The following is a 27,448-nucleotide window of genomic DNA, read 5'->3' as shown; positions in this document are numbered from 1 at the left end:
CTGTTATGATTTTTTTTTGCTCTAAAAAAATTTCTATTCGGGTCTACAGGTTTTATATGAAAAAGTAACATAAACTCAGATGCAAACACCTATGTGGATTCCATTGCTCACTTTCTTTCGGCACACACTTCAGCTTGCCCGAAATCAGTACTGTTAATACCTTTTCTGTAAGTACTGTTTATGCAACGAGACACAATACGTCCTTCAATGAAGCAGTAACTTTAAAATAAGAATAAATTTAAATCACTTGCTCGCATAAACCCAAAATATTCATTTATGGACAAAAACTTAAACTTCTCTGTATTATATTTCTATTTGCTATGGCATGTCTGGACTTCTTAAAATTAGTAAAGAGAAGCATAGCTAAGAAAGGAAATTAACCTATACATAGGACCAGAACAAAATATTTCTAGATTCAGCAATATTAACTCAATTGGGAATAAAAGTGATATTTTAATATATAGTTAACACTTTATATTGGTTTAGGACTAAACTATATAACCAATTAGTTAACAAAGTAGGCAAATTCAATTTATATTTATAAAATAGACTTTATTCTATTCTGAAGTGCTCAAAATATCAAAAATTGAAGGAAATACAAAATTTCTTCAAATGTAGCCTACAAAACGGCGCTATAAAAAAGCACATTTTCGGGATTCACCATAGAGCTACAAAAATAGTAAGTCCATCAAATATAAAATTTTCATCTTAATTTATTTTGTTGTTCACTCATGCTGCGCTTACACCTTTTCTCTTGTCATTTACAATATTTGTGTATATTTTATGAATATCAATTAGTGTTAACATTTCTTTAATATTATTTTGTATTTCTATAATGTGATTGCATTTAATTTAACTGCATAGTTATCGAAGATTTTTATGTTTATAATTTTAGTACTTTGTTCGTGATTTACTTATTGTAATTTAGCTATTATATAATATAACACTATACGTATCCCTTGTTTCATTTAATGTTGTGTCTTGTTACGCTTATGCAAATATATATATTTATATATACTTAAACGCTTAAGGTTAACAGGAAATTAGGTGTTCGAAAATGTCGAGATATTCCGAATAATAATGTCTAATGTTTGCGGTATTGTTTTTAATGGTATATGTACGTATGTATGCTTGTGTTTATAACTTAGATGCTAACAAATGTACCCTTGTTTCGATTCATCGCTGCTATGGTACGAGTTTAGGTTCGTTTATACCATTATTGTTTTTGTTTTTATTTGCCCAATAATCGTCTTACTGCTTACACATATCAGTTTTTGCATTTAATTTAATTTCGTGTCATTAGTAGCAACTCCATTACATTCTTGCGTTTTCGTTTGCAACGCCAACTTTTGAGCCAGGCTCCGCTACTCTTCTTTTCCTCAACCTGCCCCATCACTACTTCGCCAATTTCCACGTTCTAAACTAATTTCATATAACTACTATAGTTGTTGTTGAGGCAATAACGTAGCTCGCCTTCGGCCTCTACGCCCTCGCACTCTTCGCTTGCACTGCCCTTTGTGCCGACGCCGCCGACTTGTCCGCCCGGGAGTCATACGTAGACCACATGCGGCTTAGCCGCTGTGCCACCAGTGCCAGCGCCACTCTTACCCATCAGCACCACACCATTACCGCTGTTGGTATTGCAACCATCACTGTTGGGCATAAGCGTTGCCTGCTTCGATTTGCTCAATGTTTGCATGTCTGGATAGTCGTAGTGGTCGAATTTCTCATACAAGTGCTCCGGTTCATCAGTGTAGGCATTCGCATCCTTTACTGGCGGCAACTCCCACGGCTTCAAGGCACGATACTCATTGGCGATCGCCTGCGCCGCTAGATATCGCTCCAATTCTAGTTTATCCACTTGCGCTGGCAGCGTTTGCTGATACTCATGCGGATGTAGCGGCAACATGGCATGATGTGTACCACCTTGTTGTTGTAGCGTCTGATGTGGATAGGTGAGACTGCCAACGCTCATTCCCAGTACGCCGCCGCTGCTCAGCGGTTGATGTTGCAGTATACGATCGTGCACGTTGACAATTGATTTGCCCGAACGTGTGAGCGAACGATCGTGTAGCAGTTTTCGTCGACGCTTCACGAAGCGCAAATAAAAAACAATGCTGGCGCCGATGGCGAATACAAGCAACAGCGTAAAGATCGCACACACAATGGTGACAATATGCGCGGGGCAAGTGATATCGCCCTCCGACATAGTCACTAGACGGCGGCGCGTGCGCACATTATCCTGCCAAATATCGCAACCAATGCGTTCTATGTCGAGTTGTAGATAGCCGCTACTGCTGCTGCTTACCCGTGAAGGCCTTTGTTGTGCGACATAAGCCTCCGCGGCTGCGGACGCTACATCGGCATCGGCCGTGCCTAGCGCGGCTACAGCAGCTTCCCCTTGACTGTGTGTAACATGCGCACCACTTGCGTTATTGGACTCGCCATCGAAATTTCCGGTAACCAAGCGCCATAACCAGAGTAGCGAGCAATTGCATTGCAGTGGATTATCGCCGAGATAAAGTCGCTCGAGCTGGTCGACGGGGAATTGTGCGGAATAGAGTGTTTGCAGACTGTTGCCTTGCATATATATTTCGAGCACATTGGGGTTGCCTTGGAATAGTCGCATGGGAATGTCATATAGTTGTAGGTTGTTGGTGAGATGGAGTGCTTGCAGATGTGTATTGTCGATAAAGGATCTGAAAAGAGTAAAAAAAAATCAGTAATAGCTTTACAACTTATTTCATCGCACAAATTATTTTTCTCATTTTCTATTATGTTATAATTTATCTAAGTATTATACGTGGATAACCGTTTCAAAAGGGTAAAGGGTATTGAAAAAACATTTTTCTCACACAAACAACATACACATTTATTTACCAGATAATAATTTTTTAAATTAATTATTTAATTCCCAACTAAAGTTTTAAGCACTATTGAACAACTATATCATATATCTGCAATAAAACGTACCGATCGAACGCATTTATTTGACAATATATCTTCACAAAATTTCGCAAAGCTTATTTCCCAAATCAACACTACAATATCTGAAGGGTACAGTCTCCAAAGAAATTGTTTAGATCGGACTACTGTAGCATATAGCTGTCATATAAGCTGATCGATCAAAATCAAGTTCTTGAATATAAACTTGTTTATTTGTGGAAAGTAATCGGTGCAGGGGAATTTAACATGTTTTATTGTTTTTATACTCATATTGCTACAGAGTATAATAATTTTGTTCATACAACGATTGTTTGTATCACCCAAGATTAATTGAGTTAGACATAGGGTTATGTACATAAATAAATGATCGAAATGATAAGAAGATTGGAAATTCTGGTGACTGTCTGTCCGTGCAAGCTTAGCTTGTAAATAAAATATCTTGGCGAAACTAGCTCATGTAGGGCGTAATCGGACCACCGCCATGCCCACAAAACCAATTAAACAAAAATGTATGAAGTGCCATATCACTGAATTATGATATAAAACCTTAATTTTACACAGGGCATTACATAGCAAGAGGTACCTGCGCCCTCTAAAGGTTTAATGTACATATATTCTAAGCCATTTAAGGTACCACAACCAAATTCGTTCACGACAAATCTCTTAAGCACCTCTACCGAAACGATAAAAACGTACTCCCATATAACGTTTCTACTAAATTTTACACATAGGATGATACAAGCGGACTTTATAGAAGCCGCGGTAAAAATTAGACCATGAGCGTGACATCGTCCATATATCGGTGAAAATCTAGATCTCGGGACCTACTGGACTGATATCGACCAAATTTGGGAGGTAGGTTTAGTGGTAAGGTAATAACATCCATTTCAGTGCGAAAATAAGCGAAATCTGAAGACAACCGCGCCTGCTTCCAATATATTTAAATTGCATCTGATTCTATCATTTGCCAGTATACAAATCAAGCACCAACGAATGTATTCGGATGAAACTTTGCACGAATAGTGCCTTTGAGGTAAGCCACCTTATTATAAAAAATTGTCCATATTGGACCAAAACTATTCAAAGCCCCCAACATTTTATCAAAAATATCGGTCAATCTGTGAGATATACTATAGAAATTCGAAGATAATTCCATTTCTGATAACAATATGTCTGTATGTCAAAAAAGGGTTGATATCGATCGAAAATTCCCTTAGTCCCCATATACCTAAGGGAAAGATGTTCGAACTACCGGTTGAATTTATACCGCATATATCGGCAAATAAGTAAGATACCTTAGCAAAATTGACTGAATGCATAATTTCAATGACGAAAATATGTGAAATTAGTCTACAAATTACCCAAACTGCCGTATACTACACATAATGGTTTTCGATATTCTAACAAACCGTTTGAACCTGAAGGTATTTCCCTGGATTTGATCATGGCAAGTTGCAAGAGCATGAAATTTTCTATTACACCCGAACATAACCCTTTCTCACTTGTCATACTCTTGGAACATGTTACTACAGAGATAACAGTTTTGTTCATCTAACTATATAGGCTAAAAAATATATAAATGATCTTAATGACAAGACGAGTTGAATTCCGAATGACTGTATGTCCGTCCGTCTTTCTTCTTCGATATTCCAGTATACAAATAAAGCACCAATTACAATAACAGGATTAAATCTGCGTGCAGCCACTTGTAAAACTCAAATTGCTATGCAAACTAAAGATCTAATAATTAAAACACACAATAATGGAATGAAGATGCATACATAATAAAGGTGTGACACTAAATCTGCTGCACCTTGATTGCCACCAGCAAGTATTTGTTTATATGTGTGTGTACTGTATATGTGCATTCATTGCAAAAACTTTGTTGTTCGTGTTGTTAATGGCACTCTACAAATTTTATAAAATAAAATGAGATTTTTGTAAATTCTTTATTTGCTCTTGTTGTTGCTGCTCAAAGTTTTCTTGCACAATTCGCCTCGTTTTCTTAATAACATGAGAAAATATGTTGGAAATTAATTTCAGTTGCAAGAAATGCTTCACTAGACTAAATTAATTGCCAGTGTGCATATACAGAGCACAAGTAGCGGCAGTAAAGTGTTAACGAAACGAGCAACAACAACGCAAGCAGTCGCAGTAGCAGTGGCAGTGTCAAGTGCAGCAACAGAATCATAGCGCATTGTTTCACGTATTTACAAGCACACGACCTATGTGACATGCACACACACATGCTTAAATGCATGGAATTTTGCTTCTCTGAGAAATCTCACTCTTAACTCTTTAAACTAATAAGGACATAGTAACAAATGACATTGCTGCTGCTACTTTGGCTCTATTGCAGCTAAAATTGTTGTTGCACTCCTACATTTGTTGTGTTTGTTGTTGTCCGTTGTTCGTGTCGTTGTCGTTGGCATGTTAAGATTGACGCATAAGCTAACTTGAAATTTTCTATATTTTCAATGTATTGTGTGTGTGTGTCATGGCTGCTCTGTCCTTGACAACTACAGTACCCATTCTTTGGGCTTCTGCTTATTTTATATTTGTGCGTAAGCTTGCATTTCCCTGTAGTTGTGTTAGCTGCCTGACGACATGGCGTAATGCAACAATTTCGTTGCAGTAAAGCCGAGTGGTAGCAGTTTAAAACGCTGCTGCGGAGCATGCATAGGCGATCTCACATTTATGCAGCTGCACAGTGGGTGCAAATATTGGAAAATTATGAAAAAAAAATAAAAAGGAAATACATACAAGTACATATATCAAAATAAACTCGAAGCAAGAGTAAATATTTACTTCGGCTGCACCGAAGCTATAATAACCTCCTAAGCTGCATTTCTTACAGCATAAAAGGATATAAAAAGATATTAAAAATATGTCAAAATACCGTGCCAATATGCGTGAAGATATCTTGTCAAATAAAAAATATTTCCATACCTACCATAAACACCTTGATTTTGATCCTTCAGTTTGTATGGGAGCTATATGTTAAAGTGATCTGATCTAAACATTTTCCCCAGAAGTTATACTATTGTTTTAAAGAATAATCCGTGCCACATTTCGACTAGTTGTCAAAAAATTTACCATACAAGAATTGGAATTTGAATATAAACCGCAAATAAATAAAAAAATATAATAATAATACAAAATAATAATAATAAAAAATATAATGTAATATAAAATATACAAATAGTCAATCAGAAAAAATTAAATTAAATCAAATAAATTAAACAATTAAAATTTAAATGAAAGGAAATAAATTTACCTTAGCAAAAAAAGTAAAATTAAAATTAATCAAAAATTTAAAAAAAAACTACAATTTCGATTTTTTTAATAAAATAACTAGAATAAAACCAATAAAATTAGTTTTGTTTTTATTATATGTTACTTTTGTTACTAACTATTACAATTTTTCAATTTTACATTATTTTTTAATATTATAAAATTTTGAACAGATCCTTATTGGTTTAGTAAGTAGTTTTCATGTCTATAATTTTCTACACACCGTGCAGCATATCTGTGCATTTTACAGCTAATGCAGTTGACTTGCTGCCGCTTTAAGCAACTACATACATGCACATACAAAGGGCAACTAAAATATACATGCGTAGGTAGTGCTGCTTAAAATGCGACTTTTACGCAAAGCCGCTGAATGCCAACTTTGTCACTCATACGCCACGTTGCACATTTTCATTTGGCTAAAAGAGCGCTAAGGCAATTCATTTGCGGCAGGAATAAAAGGAAAGAGTGTGTATATTTATACCTATACTTTTAATGTAACATAACTGTGCTGCTTTATACCTTTAAGCAAACGCCATACAAGTATATATAAATATATACACATTTCCTCATGGCTTCCTCGTTTACGTGCGGCGAAGCTAAATCATTTCTTGCTTGCTTTTATTACGTTAAAATATACGACTTTAAATAAATCTTCATTCATCTACAACTGTCTTCGGAGACGTTGTCATGCGACATCTCAAGGACCTAAGTGTGTATTTCGAAGTGCTCAAAGTTTAAAGCGCATGTGTTTGCATGTCAGCTCTCTTTGGTTATCCCGGCGTTGTTGGCTCGTATTGCTAAGCAGCATCGTGTGCTGTTATGCGCATATAATATGTTGGTGTGTTTGTAGTAGTATGTAGTTGCTTTTACTCAACTAACTGTCTGACCGGTTGGCTGTCTTGATGTGGCTTTACTGGTTGCCACTGCCACTTAGTTTGATGAATTGCTGCGGCATAGTTCAGGCTAAAAAGCTGTTGGCAGCAACAAGCTGCCACACTGCAGGCGCAGCACTTTTGCTTGTTGCAACATATGTATAAATCTTTATATATATGCATAAATACTTTTATTTCATACATTTCTAACGCTCACCGATGAAGTTGCAAGTTGGTTGCAGCATACGACTGAGATCAGTTGCCGGCTCGAGGGGTTCACGTTGCAAGCAGATTTGCAATTTCCTGTTGCTTAATTAAAGTGTGCAATTTTAATGCGCAGCGTTGAATGAATTGAATAAACTAAATAATAACAAACAACAACAACAAAAGGAAGACGGAAATAAGAAAAATGGTTCCCAACAAAATGCAAATCGAGCATAACGGAGAGCAGAAGAAAGCAGCTGCAAGCAGATTTTGCAAAGCAAGGGTAGGCAAATTAAATAAAAGAAATCTGCAAAGAGGCAGAGGTAATGGAACAAAGTGAGGCAGAAACGAAAATGTAAAAGCATTTGTAACAAACACAAACGTCTGTTTTAAAAAATAAAAAGGAAATAAAATAAGAAACTCATAACAAAACAAATAACAAATTAACACCGCACAATGACTGTGGCAGCCGCAAAATGCAGTACAACAAGCTAAAAAAATCTGCAGCCACAAAGCTCCAGCAACGAAATCCCGCAAAAGCACTTAATAATTGCTTTGGTTAGCAGAAGTATTCACCTTTTCGTTTGCGCTCTTACTGAAGAAACTCCAACACTGCTGTATAACCCACGTTGCATAATTTATGAACAGGTCACTTGTTGCACCCAAAATAAGTGCTAGTGCCATAGTATATAGAAGAATAAATGACTGGATAATTTAAATAATTGAAGCATTTTTAAATATTGCTTTTTTTGGTACAATTTTAAATACGAAATAAATAAATTTTCAAAGACATAATGAGCATTGCTTGACGGTTTGGTTTTCGTCAATTTTAAAATAAATTAATTAAACGAGAAAGATCGTTAACGTCGGCTGCACTGAAGTTGGAACACCCTTAACCAAGTAATTTTTTATAGCAGAATATGATACAAAAAAATCTTTATCTTTATCTTGAGTTTGATCGGTCAGTGTGTACGGCAGTTATATGCTAAGTTGTCCGTTCTAAAAAATTTGTTCGAAAATTGTAGCGACGCGCTGGATACTAATCTGTGCCGAATTTCAAGAAGAAATCTTATCAAATTAAAAAGTTTTCAATACAAGGATTTGAGCATATATCAGTTTGTATGGAAGCTATATGCTGTAAGGATCCGCTCTGAAAAATTCCTTCGAAAGTTATACCGTTGCTTTAAAAAATAATTCGTACCAAATTTCATGAATATTATTGTCAAATTAAAAACTTTTCCATAAAAGGACATGAATTTGGTCGGTCACATCGGTCAGGGTATAAGAATTGTTTTTTAAAAATAAAATAAATAAAAAACATCGAAGATTTCATACTCTTGCAATTAGTAAGGTTATGTTGTGTTAATTTTGTTAAGATATCTTACTCATAGATTAACATGTAGAGTATTAAGCCGTGCGAGATATGGGTACTACTTACCCGATTTTTCATATTTTTGGCATTATTACATGACGTTCTCTGTGTTTAGTTAGGTACTTAACATACCATCACCAATACATAAAAAGTAAAGTCAACCGGATGTTCGAAAATTCAGTTATTATTTATATAGGGCCTAGAGGAAGTCTTCAACCAGTTTAGTCAATTTTAGGCTCAAAGTTTCATCCATATATCTAAATTTTTAGGTTTTAGCTGAGGTCCACATATTCAGTACTTAAGGCTTGAATAGTTTTGGTTCGACTTAGACAATTTTTGGTCACAAGGTGGCATACTTTATACGCATTACTCACTCAAAGTTTTACCCCGATACAAACATTGTTGCTTGATTTGCATGGTGGAAAGTGAAAGAATCAGATGGAATTTAAAATGGTGTTATCGGTTAAGCAAATCCCAAGATAAGAATTTTCACCTAAAAGAAGGCGGTCCCACACCGACTGTCTAATTTTTAACGTGCTTCCTATAAAGTCATCTCATACCAACCCAGAGATAAAATTCAATGTCTCTGATATATATATATATATCACGCTATTAATAGTTTTTAACAGTACCGTTATGTGGTATGGTTGTCGATTTTGCCCGTTTTCACACTGTCGATAGAGATGTTATTATAGCGTTAGCGGTTTAGGAGATATGCACATTAAACATATTAGATGGCGACACCACGCCAACTTTTAAAAAAAAATTTAAACTGTAGATGCCCCTCCCTAATGTGATCCTGTATACCAAATAACAGTGCTGTATCTTGTTGTGGAGCTTAGTTATGACAATTTATTTGTTTTTGAGTAATGGCGTTTTGTGGGCGTGGCATTGGTCGGATTACGCCCATCTACAATACCTACCGTCTTACGGTATCAAGAAACACGTGTACCAAGTTTCATAAAGATATCTCAATTTTTACTCAAGTTACAGCTTGCACAGAAAGACAGACGGACGGACAGACAGTCACCCGAATTTCAACTCATCTCATCATCCCGATCATTTATATGTTCATAACCTTATATCTAACTCGATTAGTTTTAGGTGATACGAACAACCGTTAGGTGAACAAAACTATTATACTCTGAAGCAACATGTTGCAAAAGTAAAAAAAATATATTTCTAGATATAAACATGTGTTCAATATAAAAAAATAATAATTATTACAATTTTCAGTAAAATGTCAAATGGAAAATTCATTATTAGTTCCAATGATAGGTAGGTTAGGATAATTTTATTAAGATGTATGTAAAATGTGTACTTCAAAACAGTCACAAATTTCAAAATAAATAGTTTTAAGTAATATCCGTAAGAAGAAAGTAATGAAGATGTACAAAAAAGTAACATATGTGTTCAGCCGAACTATCCTCTATGAATCTTAATTCAGATATGTATCGTATAGAGTAGCATTGCATTATGAGTGTTTAGACAGTGTACACCATACACATGTCTATAGCCTTCATAGTTTACACTATACTTATGCTATCTTAGAATCTAAACTCAGCGCCATCTACCAGGCGCAACCCAAACTCCAATATACTACAGTTTGCCGGAATTCTATTTAAAACGATCTAACATCAACAACAGTTTATAAATAAATTAATTCATTATTAAAACTTTATCGAATACACACACAAAATTTCATCAGAATTGGTCCAGCCGTTTAGAAAGAGTTCAACTACAAACACTTGTACAGAAGATTTATATTTATAAAGATTGTTTTTACGTATGAGGGACGTTTCCGTGTTTATTTATAAATCATTTTTTTCAGGAATTGAATAGTTTATTATAACACTATTTAATTTATTCCTTACCCAACAACAATATTTGTTGCAAAAAAATAAATTTTCATATTTATTTCCCAAACAACCTGAAAAAAATATTATTAATATAATAATTACAAAGCCTTCCATCGCCTTCTACAAATCTTATATTTCTCAATACAAAAGCAAAAATGAACGATGAATGATAAATTATCAACACTTTCACTTAGTGCAAAAATGGTCAAACCAGCAAAAATACATTTTAGAACCATCGTCTAGTAAGTTATGCCATCTTAAACCAAAAAAAAAACAAATCAACGCCGCTTGTAAGTGTGTAATAGTTAAGCGCGTGTAGTAAACAAAGCAAAGGCAGTGACTACACATAAATATAAATATGCTTCAATGTATGTTTATTCATAAAGGATTTATTATTTAATACCTGCATACACTGCCGTTAGGCGCACAGCCTTTACAACAGCCCTGAACCAACCGCGGCACTTCTGTACCACTGGCCTACTCAACTACAACCGCGTCACACGCTCGCGTCCACACATAGGCACTGTTTCTGCACCGAACACCGCATCACTCATGCAAATATCCGACACGAAAGTTTGCCGTTGCATAACTGTAGGCGGCTTTAACTTTGTGTTGCAAGCACCCACATTTAGGTATACACACATTTTCATAAATATTTGTTTGATCATTTTTTGCGGTTTTACATTTTTCATTTGTTGTTGCTGCTGGGCTAGTAGTGTTGCAGCAGCAGTTTACTGCTAAATGTGGTATGCGCGCAAAGAAAATGAGGTAACAGTAATGTTGGCAAAAGTGAAAAAATATTTTTTGTTGTTGTTGCTTTGCAATATAACTGTAATAGAAATTAATTCAGGGCCAACAAATATGCGTTGGAAACTTTGCTAGCTACTTTACCGCAGTTTACTTTGACGCTTTGTTGTTGCTATTGTTGATTCGGTTGCCTTCAAAGCTTTGTGACTGCAAATTGCTGCCACGCCACTAGCGCCCCGCGTCTCTCACTTAACGCCCCCTGGTTGTTGATTATTTGTGTTTGCGTTTTGCGTTTCGAGTTTTTCGCTTTGTGCCACAAAGTTGCTTAACACCTGGCTGCGCGGCTGGCAGTCGCTCAGCATGTTGCACTTTTGTATTGCGAATTATTTTTCCATTAGTGCATTAGTGTGCTTTTAAAATTAATTACATGGAAAATTGACTTGCAGATTCTCAGTTTGTTTATGCTTGTTGTTGTTGTTTGTTTGTTTTGAATGTGGTAAAAGTTATCGAAATATCAAAAATACTTGAAACTCAAGTGCCACGCGGCGTTTCTCAAAAGTTTATTTCGGTTATAAAGTGGTAATTCGAATGGAGAATAGTCTAGATGCGTGTATGATTTGCTGCAACTATAATTCATACTATTCCCTGCTCTTTGACATTTCAGTCTTTAAATGTTTAGCCGAATAGGAATATAAAAATACGAGATTGAACGTCTCAGCGTCTTCAAATAAAATTTCAAAAATAAGAAACTTCCTGCTAACTCAGCTATTACAGGCTGTGTTTGTCAGTGACGAATAATCCAGAGAGATTTTTTCTCATATATAAATAGGCCTGGGCAGCCCTTTCTAATTAATTAGTGGGGAAATATTTTCTAGCAAACTCAAACAATTTCTGTCAGAAATGTGTAGAAGTTCACAGAAATTAATATAAGTAAATATATTAAGTATATATATAAATAATATATATATAAATACACTACAGTTATTCTTTACTAGAGAATTCTTTCAAAGAAGAGAAAACTCGCGAGTGGAATAACATTTTTGAAGAAGCACATAAAAAATTGCTACAAGGATCTAAACATATAAGAGTTGGTTTTAAATGATAATAACCCGTGTTTATGAAAATAACCATATCATCGGTAAAGCATGAGCTTGAAAAAAAATTTTCTGAAACGAACTGTGATTCAAAAAAATCATGTTCTTGAAGAACTATGCATTGCAATAACCTCACCTTTGATAAAAGGTCGTTCCTTTGAAGAACCGTTTTCCTCATATTATGAGATTATTAATTAAGCAAGTAAGCCTTGAAATCACTGAATTCTCTTAAAATTTCATCAAAGATAGTGAAAGAATGCCTTGATCACTTAGTGGAGCTAACTTCCATTTTGCGATAAACCTGCAATGGGTTCTCGTACACAGTGATATTCCTGGTAACTGTGAGCAGAGCAGGTAGCACCCTACAATTAAACTCTGGAAAAGAGGGAATATATATGCCTCTGGCTTCTTGTAGATATTTAATCGATAAGCATATAGCTAAGCCTTGGTGGGGTCAATCACTGACTTGCTCAATAAGTAGGCGTGGCAGGAATGGAATATGAGCTGCACATGCCGACTATTAAAATTTAGAAGGAATGACTTAAGAACTCTGGTAGATGTGCTAACAGGTCACTGTATAATTGACAGACAAGACAGTAGACTACGAACACTATATAATGACTATTGTAGAAGCTGTCAGTAGAGGTCAGGTAGAAGAAGAGGAGACTATAAATCTTCCATGCGAATGCAAACCTTTGTTTAAGTAAATAGTCGCAAATATCATCTAGTCTTACTTAACGATGTTTCGGAGGTTGCCCTGATAAAACTTTTTGTGCTGTTGAACTTCATCGGAAGCACGGGATATTTCAGAGAGGATATTATTGAGTGAGGACATTGTAGTTTTAAAGGCCAATGTGCGTTGTCAGACAGCCACTCTAACTACTGACCTAAGTAATATAGAAATTATTGCAAGGCAAATATATTCCTGTGAAAAATTGTGTTGTCGTTACTGTTGTAGTTGTGGTTGTAGCGGTAGTAAACATTCCCCAAATAATTTTGGGGAATTCTACCGAGTTGACAGTTGCCTTTTTTTAAAATGTGGTTCTATTAATGTATTTTTTATCGTTTTTATACCCTGAACAGGGTATATTAAGTTTGCCACGAAGTTTGTAACACCCAGAAGGAAACGTCGGAGACCCTATAAAATATATAAATAAATGATCAGCATGATGAGCTGAGTTGATCTAGCCATGTCCGTCTGTCAATATGTATACATACAAACTAGTTCCTCAGTTTTTAAGCTATCGATCTAAAATTTTGCACCTGTCCTTTTCTAATAAAGAAGCTGCTCATTTGTCGGAATGGCCGATATCGGACCACTATAGCATATAGCTGCCATACAAACTGAACAATCGGATTCAAGAGTTTGTATGGAAAACTCTTTCATTTGACGAGGTATCTTCACGAAACTTGGCATGGGTTATTATTTAAGGCAATCATCTAATCGCCAAAGAAATTGTATAGATCGAATAACTATAGACTATATAGCTTCCATATGAACTGAACGATCGGAGTAAAGTGCTTGCATGGAATATTTGTTTATTTGACGAGGTATCTTCACGATATTAGGCACGTGTTATCGCTTAAGGCAACAAATAATTTTCCTCGGAAATTGGTCAGATCAGATCACTATATCATATAGCTACCATACCACTAATTGAACGTTCGGAATCAAGTTCTTGTAAGGGGCTTTTGTATTTATGAAGGGTATTATAGCTTCGGTGCAACCGAAGTTAACGTTTTTTCTTCTTAAAGATAAAGTTTTCACATTTATCTGCCACACTATATGATTGGGGCAGTATAATTAATAATTACTACCGAAAAACGATTCAAGAAACTCCATTGAAGAAGATGTCACATCTCATTACTGCAGCTTTTAAAATCAAATTTGCCAAACTGGTTGATGCATTAAGCGATATTCACAAAGCAATTTCTTCACTTAAACGAAATATGAGCTAAAACTTAACTGAAGTGGCAAGTTAATAGGTGAAATGACGCGTCAGTGCAAATAGTTACGGTATGCAGCTAAATAAGTTCACAAACAACTACAAACACCATAGCAGACTTAAAATAAACAAAATACATAAAAGCAAGCTAAAGCAGAAGTGGAGAGCGATTGTCAAGAAAAAACGCAATTTACGCTGGTAAAAGTCGGTAAGCGAGCGGAAAAGGGTGGAAGCATATTAAAAGTCAGAAGTTGCGCGCAGCTTGGGCGAAGTCAAAGGATATGCGCATACCTGCCTGCCTGCCTGACTCACAAGCAGAAGCGATGAACGTTCAGCTAAGTGCGAGGCATAAATATTTATGCAAATGCGTTAATGGAAATCCGTTGAATGAAATATCTATGCAATTATGTTTGGATGTGTGTGTGTAGGTTAGGCGATGTGTGCTGTGTGATGCTTGTTATGTATTGTACATATACTTGCTTGTTTGATTGGATTTGTTGAGCGAAACAAAACGTGTGGCAGCATTGAAGCACACATTCATCTATGCATATATGTAACGTTGGATATGGATATGTGTATGTGTGTGTCAAGGTATAGGTTGCAAATCCCAATGGAATGGCTTAAGCCCATTACAAATATGACACCTCAAATATGGTGGCGGAGGTCGTTGCTGAGTTAGTGAGCATATCACTGTGTGTGTGTGCGTATATATATATGTAAGACAAACTTAGTATGTTGCAAGCCAGCAGCAAATAGCAGGAGGTGCGTTCATTATTCTGGGTAGTTAGCGACACAGGCATTCAGAGACATTTATTTTTCTGAGTGCCTTTGATATAACGGTTGCCAGACAATGGCGTGAGTAAGTGGCAATATACTAATAGGTGTCTCTGTGCCTGGGAAATATCAAACAGAATATGAAGTTTATTTTTATGACGCGTCAAAATTGCTCTTTGCTTTGTAGTCCGGGCTCGGTGTAGAGAACGGCCTTACGCCATTGATGTTGTTTGAGTGAAATATTCGGCGCAATTCGACGCTTGTTTGACATACCTACATACGTGTGTACATACCTATACATATGTATTATCACACTTTACTTTTTTTGTTGTATTGCCATTAATTTGGTATGGATTTTATGTGGTAATACTCAAGTGAAATGTATGCAGTTGGCTAATTGATACAAGAGATCTCATACAGAAAATATCATTATACAGACTTTCAAATTGAATAAATTAGACTCATTATAATGACTTTCTTGTTGAGTAATGCAGCCCTTTTCATTTTCTTTGTGAATAATTCATTGACACTGCATTAAGTGGTTCTTCAAAAAAAGAGGAACGATACAGAGTTAACAGTTCTTAATTGTGCTTGATTCTGCGAATAAAGTCGAGAATTAATATGTTGGAAGCGCCGTGGAAAGAGATAAAGCTACCTGATTTTGATCACTACACAGCCCTCACTCGACATACGATTTACTACTTCATACAATTTTTAATGGCTTGAAAAAGAACAAAGATTTTCGTACGACTGAAATCATACATATTACAATATATAATTTTACTTTTTCGATCTTAGAGTGTTACTAAAGCGGTATGAATTAAAACTAACTTTGTCGCTTGACAGAGTCCTTTGCAAATTAGTTGCCTCTAAATAAAGTATAGTAACTACCACCTTCTCTTGAACACAGCACCTCCCTTTGAGTATATTTTCGGACAAATTAATTATAGCTTTACCTCGTCAAGTAAATTTTATCACCTAACAGAGCTATATTTGGACACCTGCTAAGTTTATTCATATTTCAATTTAAAATCCCAGAGCGTATTGAGTTTGTTACAAAGTTTGTAACACCCAGGTGGAAACGTCAGAGTGACAATTCGATTTAGCCATGTTCGTCTGCCTGTTCATCTGTATATATGTATATACTTCATCAGTTTTTGAGATATCGATCTCATTTTGCACACGGCCTTTTCTTCCCAAGAAACTGCTTAGCACATATTTTTATTAAAATGATATTTTAATCTAAATAATACGCCTAGGCTTTTAAATCGGTGACCTTTTCGGTTTCCCTGAAACGACAATGAATGTGCACTAAATTTTAAAAGTAGTTCTCACTATATTTACATTAATGATATTTAAGCTACAACGTTCGTTTATGAAAACTTGGCTATGCAGTATAACGCACACATACACCTTAATATGGCAAGTCAGTCACGATTCTTTAAAAGTATCCTCATATACATACTCGTATTATATGGTAATTTTACTTGATGACTATTTAATGATGCCAATAAGGAAAAGATTTGCATAAAACCAGAAACACACATACATTTGAATAGTAGAGGGTTTTAAGTTTGTTAATTTGCCTACGCAAGGATCCAAGAACTTCTTACGTAAATTTATAAGTATGTATATAGTTTTATATATAAATGTGTGCGTCATACTATTGCCACCTTACATCATGTTTAGGCGTTACCCTCTATTCTGCATAAATAAAGCAATTATTTATAGTAAAAATTTGCAATGTTCGTATAAAACTAGCATATATATATTACTTACTTTGGTATGAAGGTATACAAAATTCCGTTATTATATGCACAAGTGTTTACGTAATTTAAGAGCACATTCATTTATTTACGGTGGAAGCGATGTAAATTTCGAATGTTTATTTTACTATATGGGGAGTTCAACAATATTGTCAGGCTTGCTAAAAGAAGAGAAATAGAAATTCTGTGCAATTTGCAATCCCAAATCTCGTAATACCGGAGTCAAACCTAATACAAACATTTCAAATTAAACGATTTAAATGACGATACCCTTTAAAACTATAAAGATTATTAAAAATTGTTTATCAGCCAGTTTAAATTCTAGTATCAGCTTTTGATATTACCAAACATGTTTTCTCTAGCCTTGTTGATGTCTTTCTAACTACTGGTAGAGGTTACTTAGTAATTTTATACAAATAAGTTAATAAATAGAAATAATTATTGGTACATATGTAATTAATAGCGCGTGTACAGTTAATATTCTGTATTTAAATGAAATATTTTTGGTTTCCAAATAAGAAATGCAAAGTAGATATAATTTGCAAAAGTTATCCAAAAATTATTTAATAACCTAAATGGGAAATCTGTTTTATTCCTTGAATCAATCGCCATCTGAAATATTAGTTGTTGTTCTATTTGAGCTACATTCTGTTGACTACTTTTTGGCGTTACGCATTACGTAAGTGATCTCCGCGTGTAGATATGGTATGTGTGAAACATAGGGAACCATTAGTAAGTTCAAAACGATATTAAACAACTTAAACGATGATGAACTATATTCTCTTCAGTAAAAACCATTTAAAATTTTTAGTTTACTAACTTAACAACACGCTAATATATTTTTATTGTTCCCAACAAAAAAAAACTTGAGGATGTTATGTTTTTTATTCTATTTACACAATCCCTATAATACTTTCCTTTGTAATTAAGAATTATATTTAGACTTTATTGTATTCTCAATCGAACTATGTTAGACACTCGTACTTGTATACGTATTGAAAATTTAGTACCTTTATTCATCGAAATTACAAATATTAAATCTATCGAAACTACTACTGCAGTGGAATTGAAAGATATATGCAGGTAACCAGAAGACTGGACAAAGATCACTTCAATATGAAGTAGTAGAAGCAATGAATATATATATAATAAAAATTAGAACAAACTATTTGCACAGGCGCACGGCATATTTTTTGTGGATTAAGTGAATTAGTAAGGAGTTTAGCGTATGTAAATCAAAGCAGAAGTGACTTATTCAATATACTCAGTAACCTATGTTGCAGGCACAAAACTACCACGAGCAAATTGAGCACAGCAGACGACTGCCAGTCCACCGTCGGCTACTGTGAGGAACATCGTGCATTTTGTGCATAACACCGCAAGCAAATTCAATTATCTGTGCAAATATTATGCAAATAGCAAAATCTTTGCCGCGCCCTCATGCATATACACACATACCTTCAAGCCGTGCGTAGGCGAACCAGCAAGCAGATACCTCTATACTCACACACATACTTAGACAAGTCTGCGATTTCTGCTACCGTAGCTTTGAGCACAAAATTGGAATATCAACGCGCAAATCGTCAGGCAATACAGACAACCACAAACGGTTGCGCAAAATCTGCATTACATAACAGTAATAAGAAATATACGAAGTTCTAAGTACGAGTATGTGAGGTAGAAGGTAGATGGAGGACAAAGGAACAAAACTTAGAGGGAAAATAGCGATTTTATGCTATGTGCCTACTTTTCTCAGACAGCTGTGGCCTTAGTGACTTCTAGCATCGGCAGATCGAATGCAGTATGGGGTAACAAGCGCCTAAAAGTATGCTAACAAAAGCAGCAGCAGTGCCCTTTGGTAAATACACATGCCAAGTAGCATGTGCGGCAAAAACTCTGTAGAGTAGCAATCGGATTTTGTGACTGCGTGGCAGACAATGTTGCTTGTGGCTGTTTTTGTTGTTAGATCTTATAGTATAGTGATTTTTTGGCATCCTTTTTGCATGCTACTTTACTGTTACCGATGGCCCTGTTCCTTGAAGATTTTGTGCTTTCGAAAATGGGCTGCGAACCGGAAGCGGAAATAAGCGCGCGAGCGGCATGTTAACTCGTCATGGGCCTGCCACTGCAATTGAACTGTTTTCAGTTGTTTGAGTGCGTGTGTGCGCTTACCATATATTATGTGTATGTTGATTGTGTGGCATTACATGGCGAAATTTCAAAGCATGCTTCTGTGTTTCTGTTTGTGTCTGCATTTTTCTTCGCCACTTATTCAAATTGAACGACAAAATGCTTGAAAATTGAAAATTACATGCAACTTGTAGATTGAATATCGTATATGCCGGTAGGCTATGGAAGAAGGTTAATCAATTGAATGCAGTGGTTAAGAAGTGACTCTAAAGGGAGGGTTGAAATGTAAGTAAAATAAAACAAACACAAAACGGAGATTTAAGAGACTTTAAACAGTGGAGCTTAAAGCTTGATTCATATTATGCACTAGGAAAGTGGAAAATCCTCATTCCGAACGTTAAGTATGTTTTTAATATATACTAAATAATGTAGAAAACTTTTCTTGATGCTTACTAGAATAATCTCTGATCTGATCATGACTTCGAGTCGATGTACTTTAAGACAGATAAGGCTGGTCCACGTAGACAATAAATATACATATGTATATCATTTCTTGCGAAAGTATATTATATTTCTAGATAGTGTATTTCTTCAACTACTACAGATTTGGCAATATTTTGTAGTAACGATTACTAACTTAGCCCAAATCTAGGTACGAGTAACTCAAAAAGAGACAAAGAAACCTTAATTGCAACTGAGTTGTATAAGTTTTAAGAACTTCTTAGTTCCCAGCACGGCATTGTCTTGCCATCCGTTGAGGACTATTTTTATGAGGTTTCAGTTCTTAAAATTAATGCTTTTTGTAAAATAAGGGTAAAAATAAAAATAAAGAACATATATTTTTTTCCCTTCTAGCAGCAATATATATTTGAAAGAAATCATTATTTTTAAAATGGGTTTAACGTGTACAACGCAAAAGATCATAAAAAATAGAGTTATATTCTAAAATGTCATTTATAAACACTATGTGTACAGCTATAGTCTTAAAATTGATACTTTATTTCTAAAATGTCATCAAAATGTTTTATATGTACAAAAAAAAAAAATATTACAATTTTAATACTCATAAAAACAGCCAATATTCACACTTTAAGTATATCTAAAGAAAAATATTTCTTGCATTTTCTGCATGGTTGAATAACTTTAATATTAATTTTCGTAAGCAAGACCAAAGTGTTCGTACTTTCTATCTTATTACACAACAATAAACAAGCACACATTTCAATTACCAGTGATGAAACATACCAAAAATGTCATGTAACCATTTATATGCCCATCAGTTGTTGACAGCTGACTGCAAACAATCGTAATATAACAATATTGCTTGCTGTATGGTGTAATATTACCCAAAGGATATTTAACATATCATCAGGCGCAAAGAAAAATGGAATATTCCAGCGCTAGCTAAATTCATAGACACGGAGCAAAACGCGCTGAGGCGAAAATGAACATTAAGACACATTGAACCGAGTGCGCAGAATGTCAATGTTGGCGTAGGCAAGGGCAAGGCTTTTAATATATGTATGTATTGCAGTACAGTTAGGAATATAAGGACGGTGGCTGATAAACAGCTGGCAGACGTCATGTAGACAAACGAAGAAACGAAGAACCAGCTTACTTGATGGAAGAGAAAGTGGTGGCACACCACTGTTGGTGTAATTTGTCGTGGCAAAGGCAGACAAACAATCATGCACATGACTTAATCGCAAATCAACTTGGGACGCATCAATACGCGCCACAGAAATTAGACGCAATACGATATGGCGGAGCAACGCAGCTCTAGGCGAGCAGTTGAGCGGAGAGAGAGAGATTGGCAGCTGATTGAGCAAACGGCTGATGTATCAAGGCACAGCGTGGCCTTGGTGGCGGCGTGGCAGATATCAAATCAAATGCAGTCAAGCCGCGCTTGTATGTGTGTATTTTAAAGTCGTAAACATACAATAACATTTGAAGACACTCGCCGACTTGCCGCGTCAGTCAACAGATGCATATGCACCACATTATACAGGTTGTTTAAAAAGTTGGTTAGTCTAACCTAAAAATAGCATCACTAGCTCCAAATTTTCTTTTCTCAAGTTCGTATATCTGTCATGCAAAGTTACAAGTCATTCTGTCAATTAATTCTCCGTCAGTGATTATTTGAAAGGTTTAGAAGCAAAGGAAATTTATGAACAATTGTTGGAAATATATACGGAGTCCTCACCTCAAAACGCACCGAATTTTGATCTGGTGAATTTAAACGTGGTCGTACTAGACTTAAAGACGATCTACACGAACGACGAGCAAAAACCGCAACCACAAAAATCTGTTTGGAAAGTTAGTGCCGCATATGTTAACAATTCAACAAAAACTGGATCGAAAACAAATTTCTCAGCATAATTTGGAACGTTTAGACTTGGATCTATCACCATGATCTTAAATTGAAAAAAGAACGTTTACAATGGAGTGAAGCCGGTTGTTCGGCTCTAAAGCAGGTGAATGCACAACGATCAACAAAGAAGGTTATGGTATCAGGTTTTTGCTATGCAAAAGGAATTTTTTTGATTGAATGTCTGCAGATATATAAAACAATCAACTGTAATTATTATGGCAGCCTTTTGGATCAGCTGGACCACAAAAAAATCATTTTTCATCAAGACAATGCACCTGCTGGTCTTTTAACAATTTCAAAATTCAACGAATTAAAGTACGAATTGCTTAAGCATCCACCGTATTCACCAGAAACTTGAAACAGTTCCTCCGTTGAAAGCGTTTTTCATTGTATGAAGAAGCTATTACAGCTGTAGATGGGTATTTTTCAGAGCTTCCGGAAAGTCATTATAGGGATGGCATAAAATTATTGAAGGGTAATTGGAATAAGTTTATTGCAGTTAATGAAGAATATATTGAACAAAAAAATTTATTTCGTACCAAAAACAGTATTTTTTCATTTCGAGCGCTGAAACCTTTCAATTTATTTCGTACCAAAAACACTATTTTTTTCATTCATCAGCACTGAAACATTTCAACCAACCTACAACTATATTGTATATTAAAATCGTCAGCATATGTGTGTGTGTGCTGCATTTATGTTAGTCGGCACTCGTACGATTTTTTTGAATTTTCATATGAAAATTACACCCCAGAGAAATTATTGGATTATTTGCTTGATTTGATTGCTTGATTTGTCGTTTGCAGCTACATACATAAACTAGTTCTGTTTTGTGGATTTATATAAATATATATTTTATAATATATATATAGAAAAAGTATTACTACTTCAATTATTCACTTTCTGCTCCATCCGCATGTGGCTCTGATATGTTCATTGAACAATTGTGAGTGTTTAAATGATGACAGTAACACACTAAAGCTCTGAAGACAATAAAGTGATGGACACTTATGCTCAGCACTGACAAACGACAAATTTACAGATGTCTGTTAAGTCGGTTTATGGATCAAACACAATTACAATGTGGCTCAATTTTTAAGTGCCCTTTTCTCTTTGGCGGAGCCCTATGTTAAAATATATATATTAATTATTCTTAGTTTATGCAAACACACCACATTTTTGGAGTTGATAAAAATATTTACATTTATGTATAAAATGTATGTGTAACACACACAAAGAGGAGTTGGTGTTTGATTTGCTCCGTTCATGTTATTTCTGGTAATTATTAAACCGATTTGTTGTGCAAAATTTCAGAGAAAGCGAGTTCTCTTGAGTAGTCCCATATCTTAAAAAATGTCGCCAGAAAACTGTTGCTCAAGAAATCAATGCATCTGAAATTGATTTTATAAAATGCCCAACATACTTTAAAAGTTAATCTCCCGAAATAAAAATAACCATTTATTGACTGGAGTATCCGGACCCTTTATAAGACATACCTATACTTTGCAAACAAAAAACGTTATATAGGCAGAGTATAAATTGACAAATGGCTGCTAGATACGAGTAAATGCATTCTGACAGATGTAAAATCGCAACTGTCTATTAGATTATATAAGCATTTATACGAAATTTATACACGAGCAGGAAGTACGGTTAACCCGAAAAGAGGTCAATTGAGAGCTGATGATACGGAATCCTTAACTATATAATGATCTAGTACTACTAATATTAGTCGAATGAAGCGCTGAAAGCCAAAACGTTTTTAAGCTAGGTATGGATTTATAAATTGGTTTATTCGATTAACAACGTTCTCGATAACGGGTCGTGGAGACTTATGTTAAATGTTGTAAGAAAATTTAGCTTATTTAGGTTTTAAATATAGTAGTAATGCAAACTCATTTTAACTTCTTTCGAAATCACAAACCAAATTTTAGAAAAGATCAACAAATTATTTCTCTGTTATACATTTTCATATGCGTAGAAGTATATCCAAAAATTGTCTTCAAAATCTCATCTATAGAGATTCTAAAACTATTGTCCTTGTGCGTTGTTTTCAGTGTATTTCATTCATTTGATGCGTATGCTTTTGTGCCTGAAAAAGTGTTCTTCGAGGAGTTCTTCGTCATTGCTTTAATATGAAGATCGAAATTCATCGTATTTTGGTGGAAGTGTGTGGTGAACAAAAGCCATAATTGTGCAAAAGTACGTAGGGTAAGTCAAACAGTCATTTAATTTTAAAAGCAGTCAGATGCATACATTCAAAGGTAAGTAAATTGCCATATGAATTGAAGCCAAGCCGTATATCCCAGACCTTGACCTTCTGACTACCATTTGTTCCGGTCGATGAAGAACGCCCTCACTGAGATGCGATTGACATCAGAACAGGGTATAGCTTGAGTCATTCTTGACCTCCAAGCTGACGCAGCTCCTTTAAGATGGGATCCACAAATTGCCAGAAATAAAAGCTTTGAATAATGCTATAGTACATAGTCATAAATATGGAGTATATACTTTTTATTTATCTTGTTTAAATTTATTTTATTTGGTGACTTACCTTGAATCAATACGATTGAGATGATCCAACCGATTTAAATGCAATTCACGTAAATGAAACAAGTTCATGAAAGCAACCGGGGGTAGCTGTGTAAACCGATTACCGCTCAGCGACAAATAGGTAAGATTCGATAACTTTGAGAGCTGTTGTGTAGGCACCATCTATAAAAGGGAATAAAGAAGAAAAATAATAATAAATATAAGTAGTTGTATTTTAATTTTAGCTTGATTTTACTGGCAATCGCCAGTTTATTTCTTAGAAATATTTTTATTACCACTGAAATTTTAGTGCAAGAGAGTCACATTCTCGCTTAAAATGAGCGAGTAAAAAAAAACATTTCTTCGTAATATTTGAAAATTTATATTTACAACATTTAATCATCGCATATTTCGTTATGCAAGTCTTATAACATATTTGGTGCCGTGAGCGTGCATCATAACTTTTTTTGTGCCAATCGTGATCCCTTTGAGGAATAATGAATTGGCAGAACCACTATAGGAGTCGAATGATTGATTATCACCTCGATTTCCAATAATTATTTTGCACTGCTGAACTCATGCATTCTTCAATTCGCAGTCTTCACACAAGAACTGATTGTGGTCTCGGTTTGGGGGCTGCATATTAAGCGTCAGGGTGAAGCAAAATTCGGAAAGATACACTAATGAGAGTGTAGACTCACGTGTACAAATATATATACGTATATAGAGCCATATACATATCGGTGTATATTTACATCACTGCAAATATATATAAGCAGTACAGCATTCAGCCAGCCAATCATTCTGCATATACGAGTATATACGAGCCACACATTCACACATACAGCTGAAATACTTAGTCTGAACGGCTCCTCGTGCACAGGTAAGCAATATCCCATTATTTGATTGATTGAAATGGAAATTCATGTTTGATTAGTGTGCATTGGAATGCAATAAGTAGAATCTTTGGCAAAATGTTGATGAGTATGATAATGAATGAAATATAGTGAGCGCATTTGCTATGCAAATATACTTATGATTATGCAAATAGAACTTAAAAAGCCAAGAGGTGACTGAGGAAATGCAAAAAGAGAAAATATAATAATAATACAAAAATTTAAATAACAAGATATTGGAGCAGTTGCTGATATGAAGACAGAGTTGCAAATAATGTACCAAAAAATATAAAAAAAAATTGAATTGTATTAAAAATTAAATCCCAAATAAGGGATTAAAAAATTAAGAAAAAAAGCATTGGATTGAAATAAAAAATTTTCCCAAATACGGGATAAAAAGATAACGGATTAAAAAAAAAAGTTTATAGAATTAACATTTTTTCGCGTCTGTGTACTTCGTGTTCTACTATTTTAAACTAGAGCTCGCACAGAGTCATCATTTTCAATATTCGATATAGGTATATATATTTTCGACATATTTTTTATTTTGTTAAAATTTTCACTCAATATTCTTTGAAATTAATCGTATTGGAAATTAGTAAAGTACTACGTTGTTTGAATTTATTCCTCGGTATATCCTTTTTAATAAAAAATAAATAAAATTAAAGCTTTTAAATTATAATGTTATAAAAAAAGATACTTAAAAAATATTTTGACACTTCAGTTTAATATACTTGTATTTCAAATTTATATCTATCGAATTATTCGATAAAGTATTCAAAAACACTTCCATATTTTTAATTTATAAAGCAAATTGATAATTTATAAAACTTCGAATATATATATTTAACTAGCAACTACTCGCATCCCACATCTCAACCGTGATAACGGTTCTTAATGCAATCTTCGAAAATCACTTCAACCAATTCAATTCATTTCACAAGCAAGCATAGGTATGCCACTTTGCTTGTTATTAAGTGCTGCCCATTTGAGCTGACAGGCTTAGCAATGGCATAGCACTCATAGTTGTATTAATAATAGCACGTGTAGCGCCATCGCGATAAAAGCAGTATTGTTAATGTTGTTGCTGTTGTCAGCGCTTTCAGTGGCTTGCGGTTGCATTTGAATGTGCATTTAGAGGTTATGCAATAAATATAATGTGCCCTCGATACGATATTGCTGACATTGCAACGCACTCAAGGTAGTTGTTAAGTGAAAATCGATGGTGGCCGGCAGAGATGCCAAAACTCATTTATTAATAAGGAAAATGAAGCAAATAAGATGTGGCTTGGGGTTTGCATATGGACAATAATTCTGTGGTGTTGTGAGATGAGTGTATATCTTAGAAGAAGGGAGTACAAAATCTGTGTTTGAATCTTTTTAAAAAAATTTTATGTGTAATTTGTACATATTATATTATGGTTGTTCAAAATTTTTTGTAATTGCTAATAATTGTATGAGATTTTAATTTAATTTCAGTTAAATAAGTCAATAAACTTTAAGCATGAATTTCTATAGAAACCAAAAATCTCACTCACATTTAACCGTCATTCGGCGTCTGCACTATTTTATTATTAAGGACATATGCATAATGTAAAAAAATAGGGAATGAAAAAAGAAAGTAAACCTGGTAAGTTCTTTAAGGTTATTGAACAGAAGTGGAGCAAAAAGTACGTTCAGAAATACGGGATGTAACAAAATAGAAATGAAAAAAATAAATGAAAAACGTGGGTAATGAAAAAATAAACAAAACAAATAAATAGTTAAATGAAAAGACAAAGGTGAACATCAAAAGACACGTTGCAAGAAAGGAGATGAGAACTAAAATAAAAGTGTTATTGAAATTAATTACAAACGTCGTAAAATTTGAATGAAAAACAGTAAAAATGTTTAAAAGTAAATAAAGTATATTTTTTTGAAATAAAGTACTTGTATAACATAAAAAAACTATTAAGGAATTTTTGAATAAAATGCAGTTATGCATGAATAAACAAACGAAACCAAGAAAACCTACATACTGTACCACAGCATAACACTACATATCGGAACTAGATTAAATCTGCACATGCCTCAAACAAAAAAATTAGCAAAAGTACTAAGTATTGCAACGAATAAGAGACAAGAGGTTGAAAACGATAAAAAAGTTGATCATTCGTGTAATGTATAGAACATAGAGACGAAGTGGAATGTAATAAATAAAGAAGAGGAGCTAAATAATATCCCTACGAACGTGTACTCGTATTTTCCGCAAAGACAAGGGATCTAGATGTTTCGACCTCATCTTCCTACAAATAGTTTGAGTTATCCAAAATCTTTAACTTCTCCTCGTGAGTACCAATAGAACAGTGACTACTTATAATTCCTATCAATGCGGTGAGATGAACATTGCTAAGAATAAGTAATTCAATGGACCTCTTAGGTTCGTTATGACCAGGCACCTGAACCTGTCGGATTAAGTGATAGGGGCGAATAAATCAGAATTTCGAAGCAGTGCATTTACTGGTACCTTAATTGCAATCATTCCTGCTTGAAAAATACTACAATGGTCTGGTGGCCTGAAGCAAAAAGTTAAAGGAGAGCTCTCGACAAACTTCCTTGTGGGTTTGTATTCGTATACAGAGACGAAACCACACGTAAGAAATTAT

General features: G+C 34.7%; 1 protein-coding gene across 1 annotated transcript in view; it reads right to left on the bottom strand.

Annotated features, from left to right (window-relative positions):
• Positions 1 to 693: 693 nt before the first annotated feature.
• Positions 694 to 27,448, bottom strand: part of Fili (Fish-lips) — a 233,661-nt gene continuing 206,906 nt past the window's right edge. Inside the window, exons 5-6 of the mRNA XM_014230280.3 lie at positions 23,930 to 24,090; positions 694 to 2,699 (exon numbers count right to left, since the gene is read on the bottom strand). Of these exons, the coding sequence (XP_014085755.2) occupies positions 1,550 to 2,699; positions 23,930 to 24,090 (1,311 nt within the window). The 3' untranslated portion in view covers positions 694 to 1,549. The remainder of the gene's footprint in view (positions 2,700 to 23,929; positions 24,091 to 27,448) is intronic.

Source organism: Bactrocera oleae, chromosome 4 (genome assembly GCF_042242935.1).
Source record: "Bactrocera oleae isolate idBacOlea1 chromosome 4, idBacOlea1, whole genome shotgun sequence".
NCBI classification, from domain to species: Eukaryota; Metazoa; Arthropoda; class Insecta; order Diptera; family Tephritidae; genus Bactrocera; species Bactrocera oleae.
Note: the sequence above shows the minus strand (reverse complement) of the source record. Positions and strands in the feature narration are given on the sequence as shown.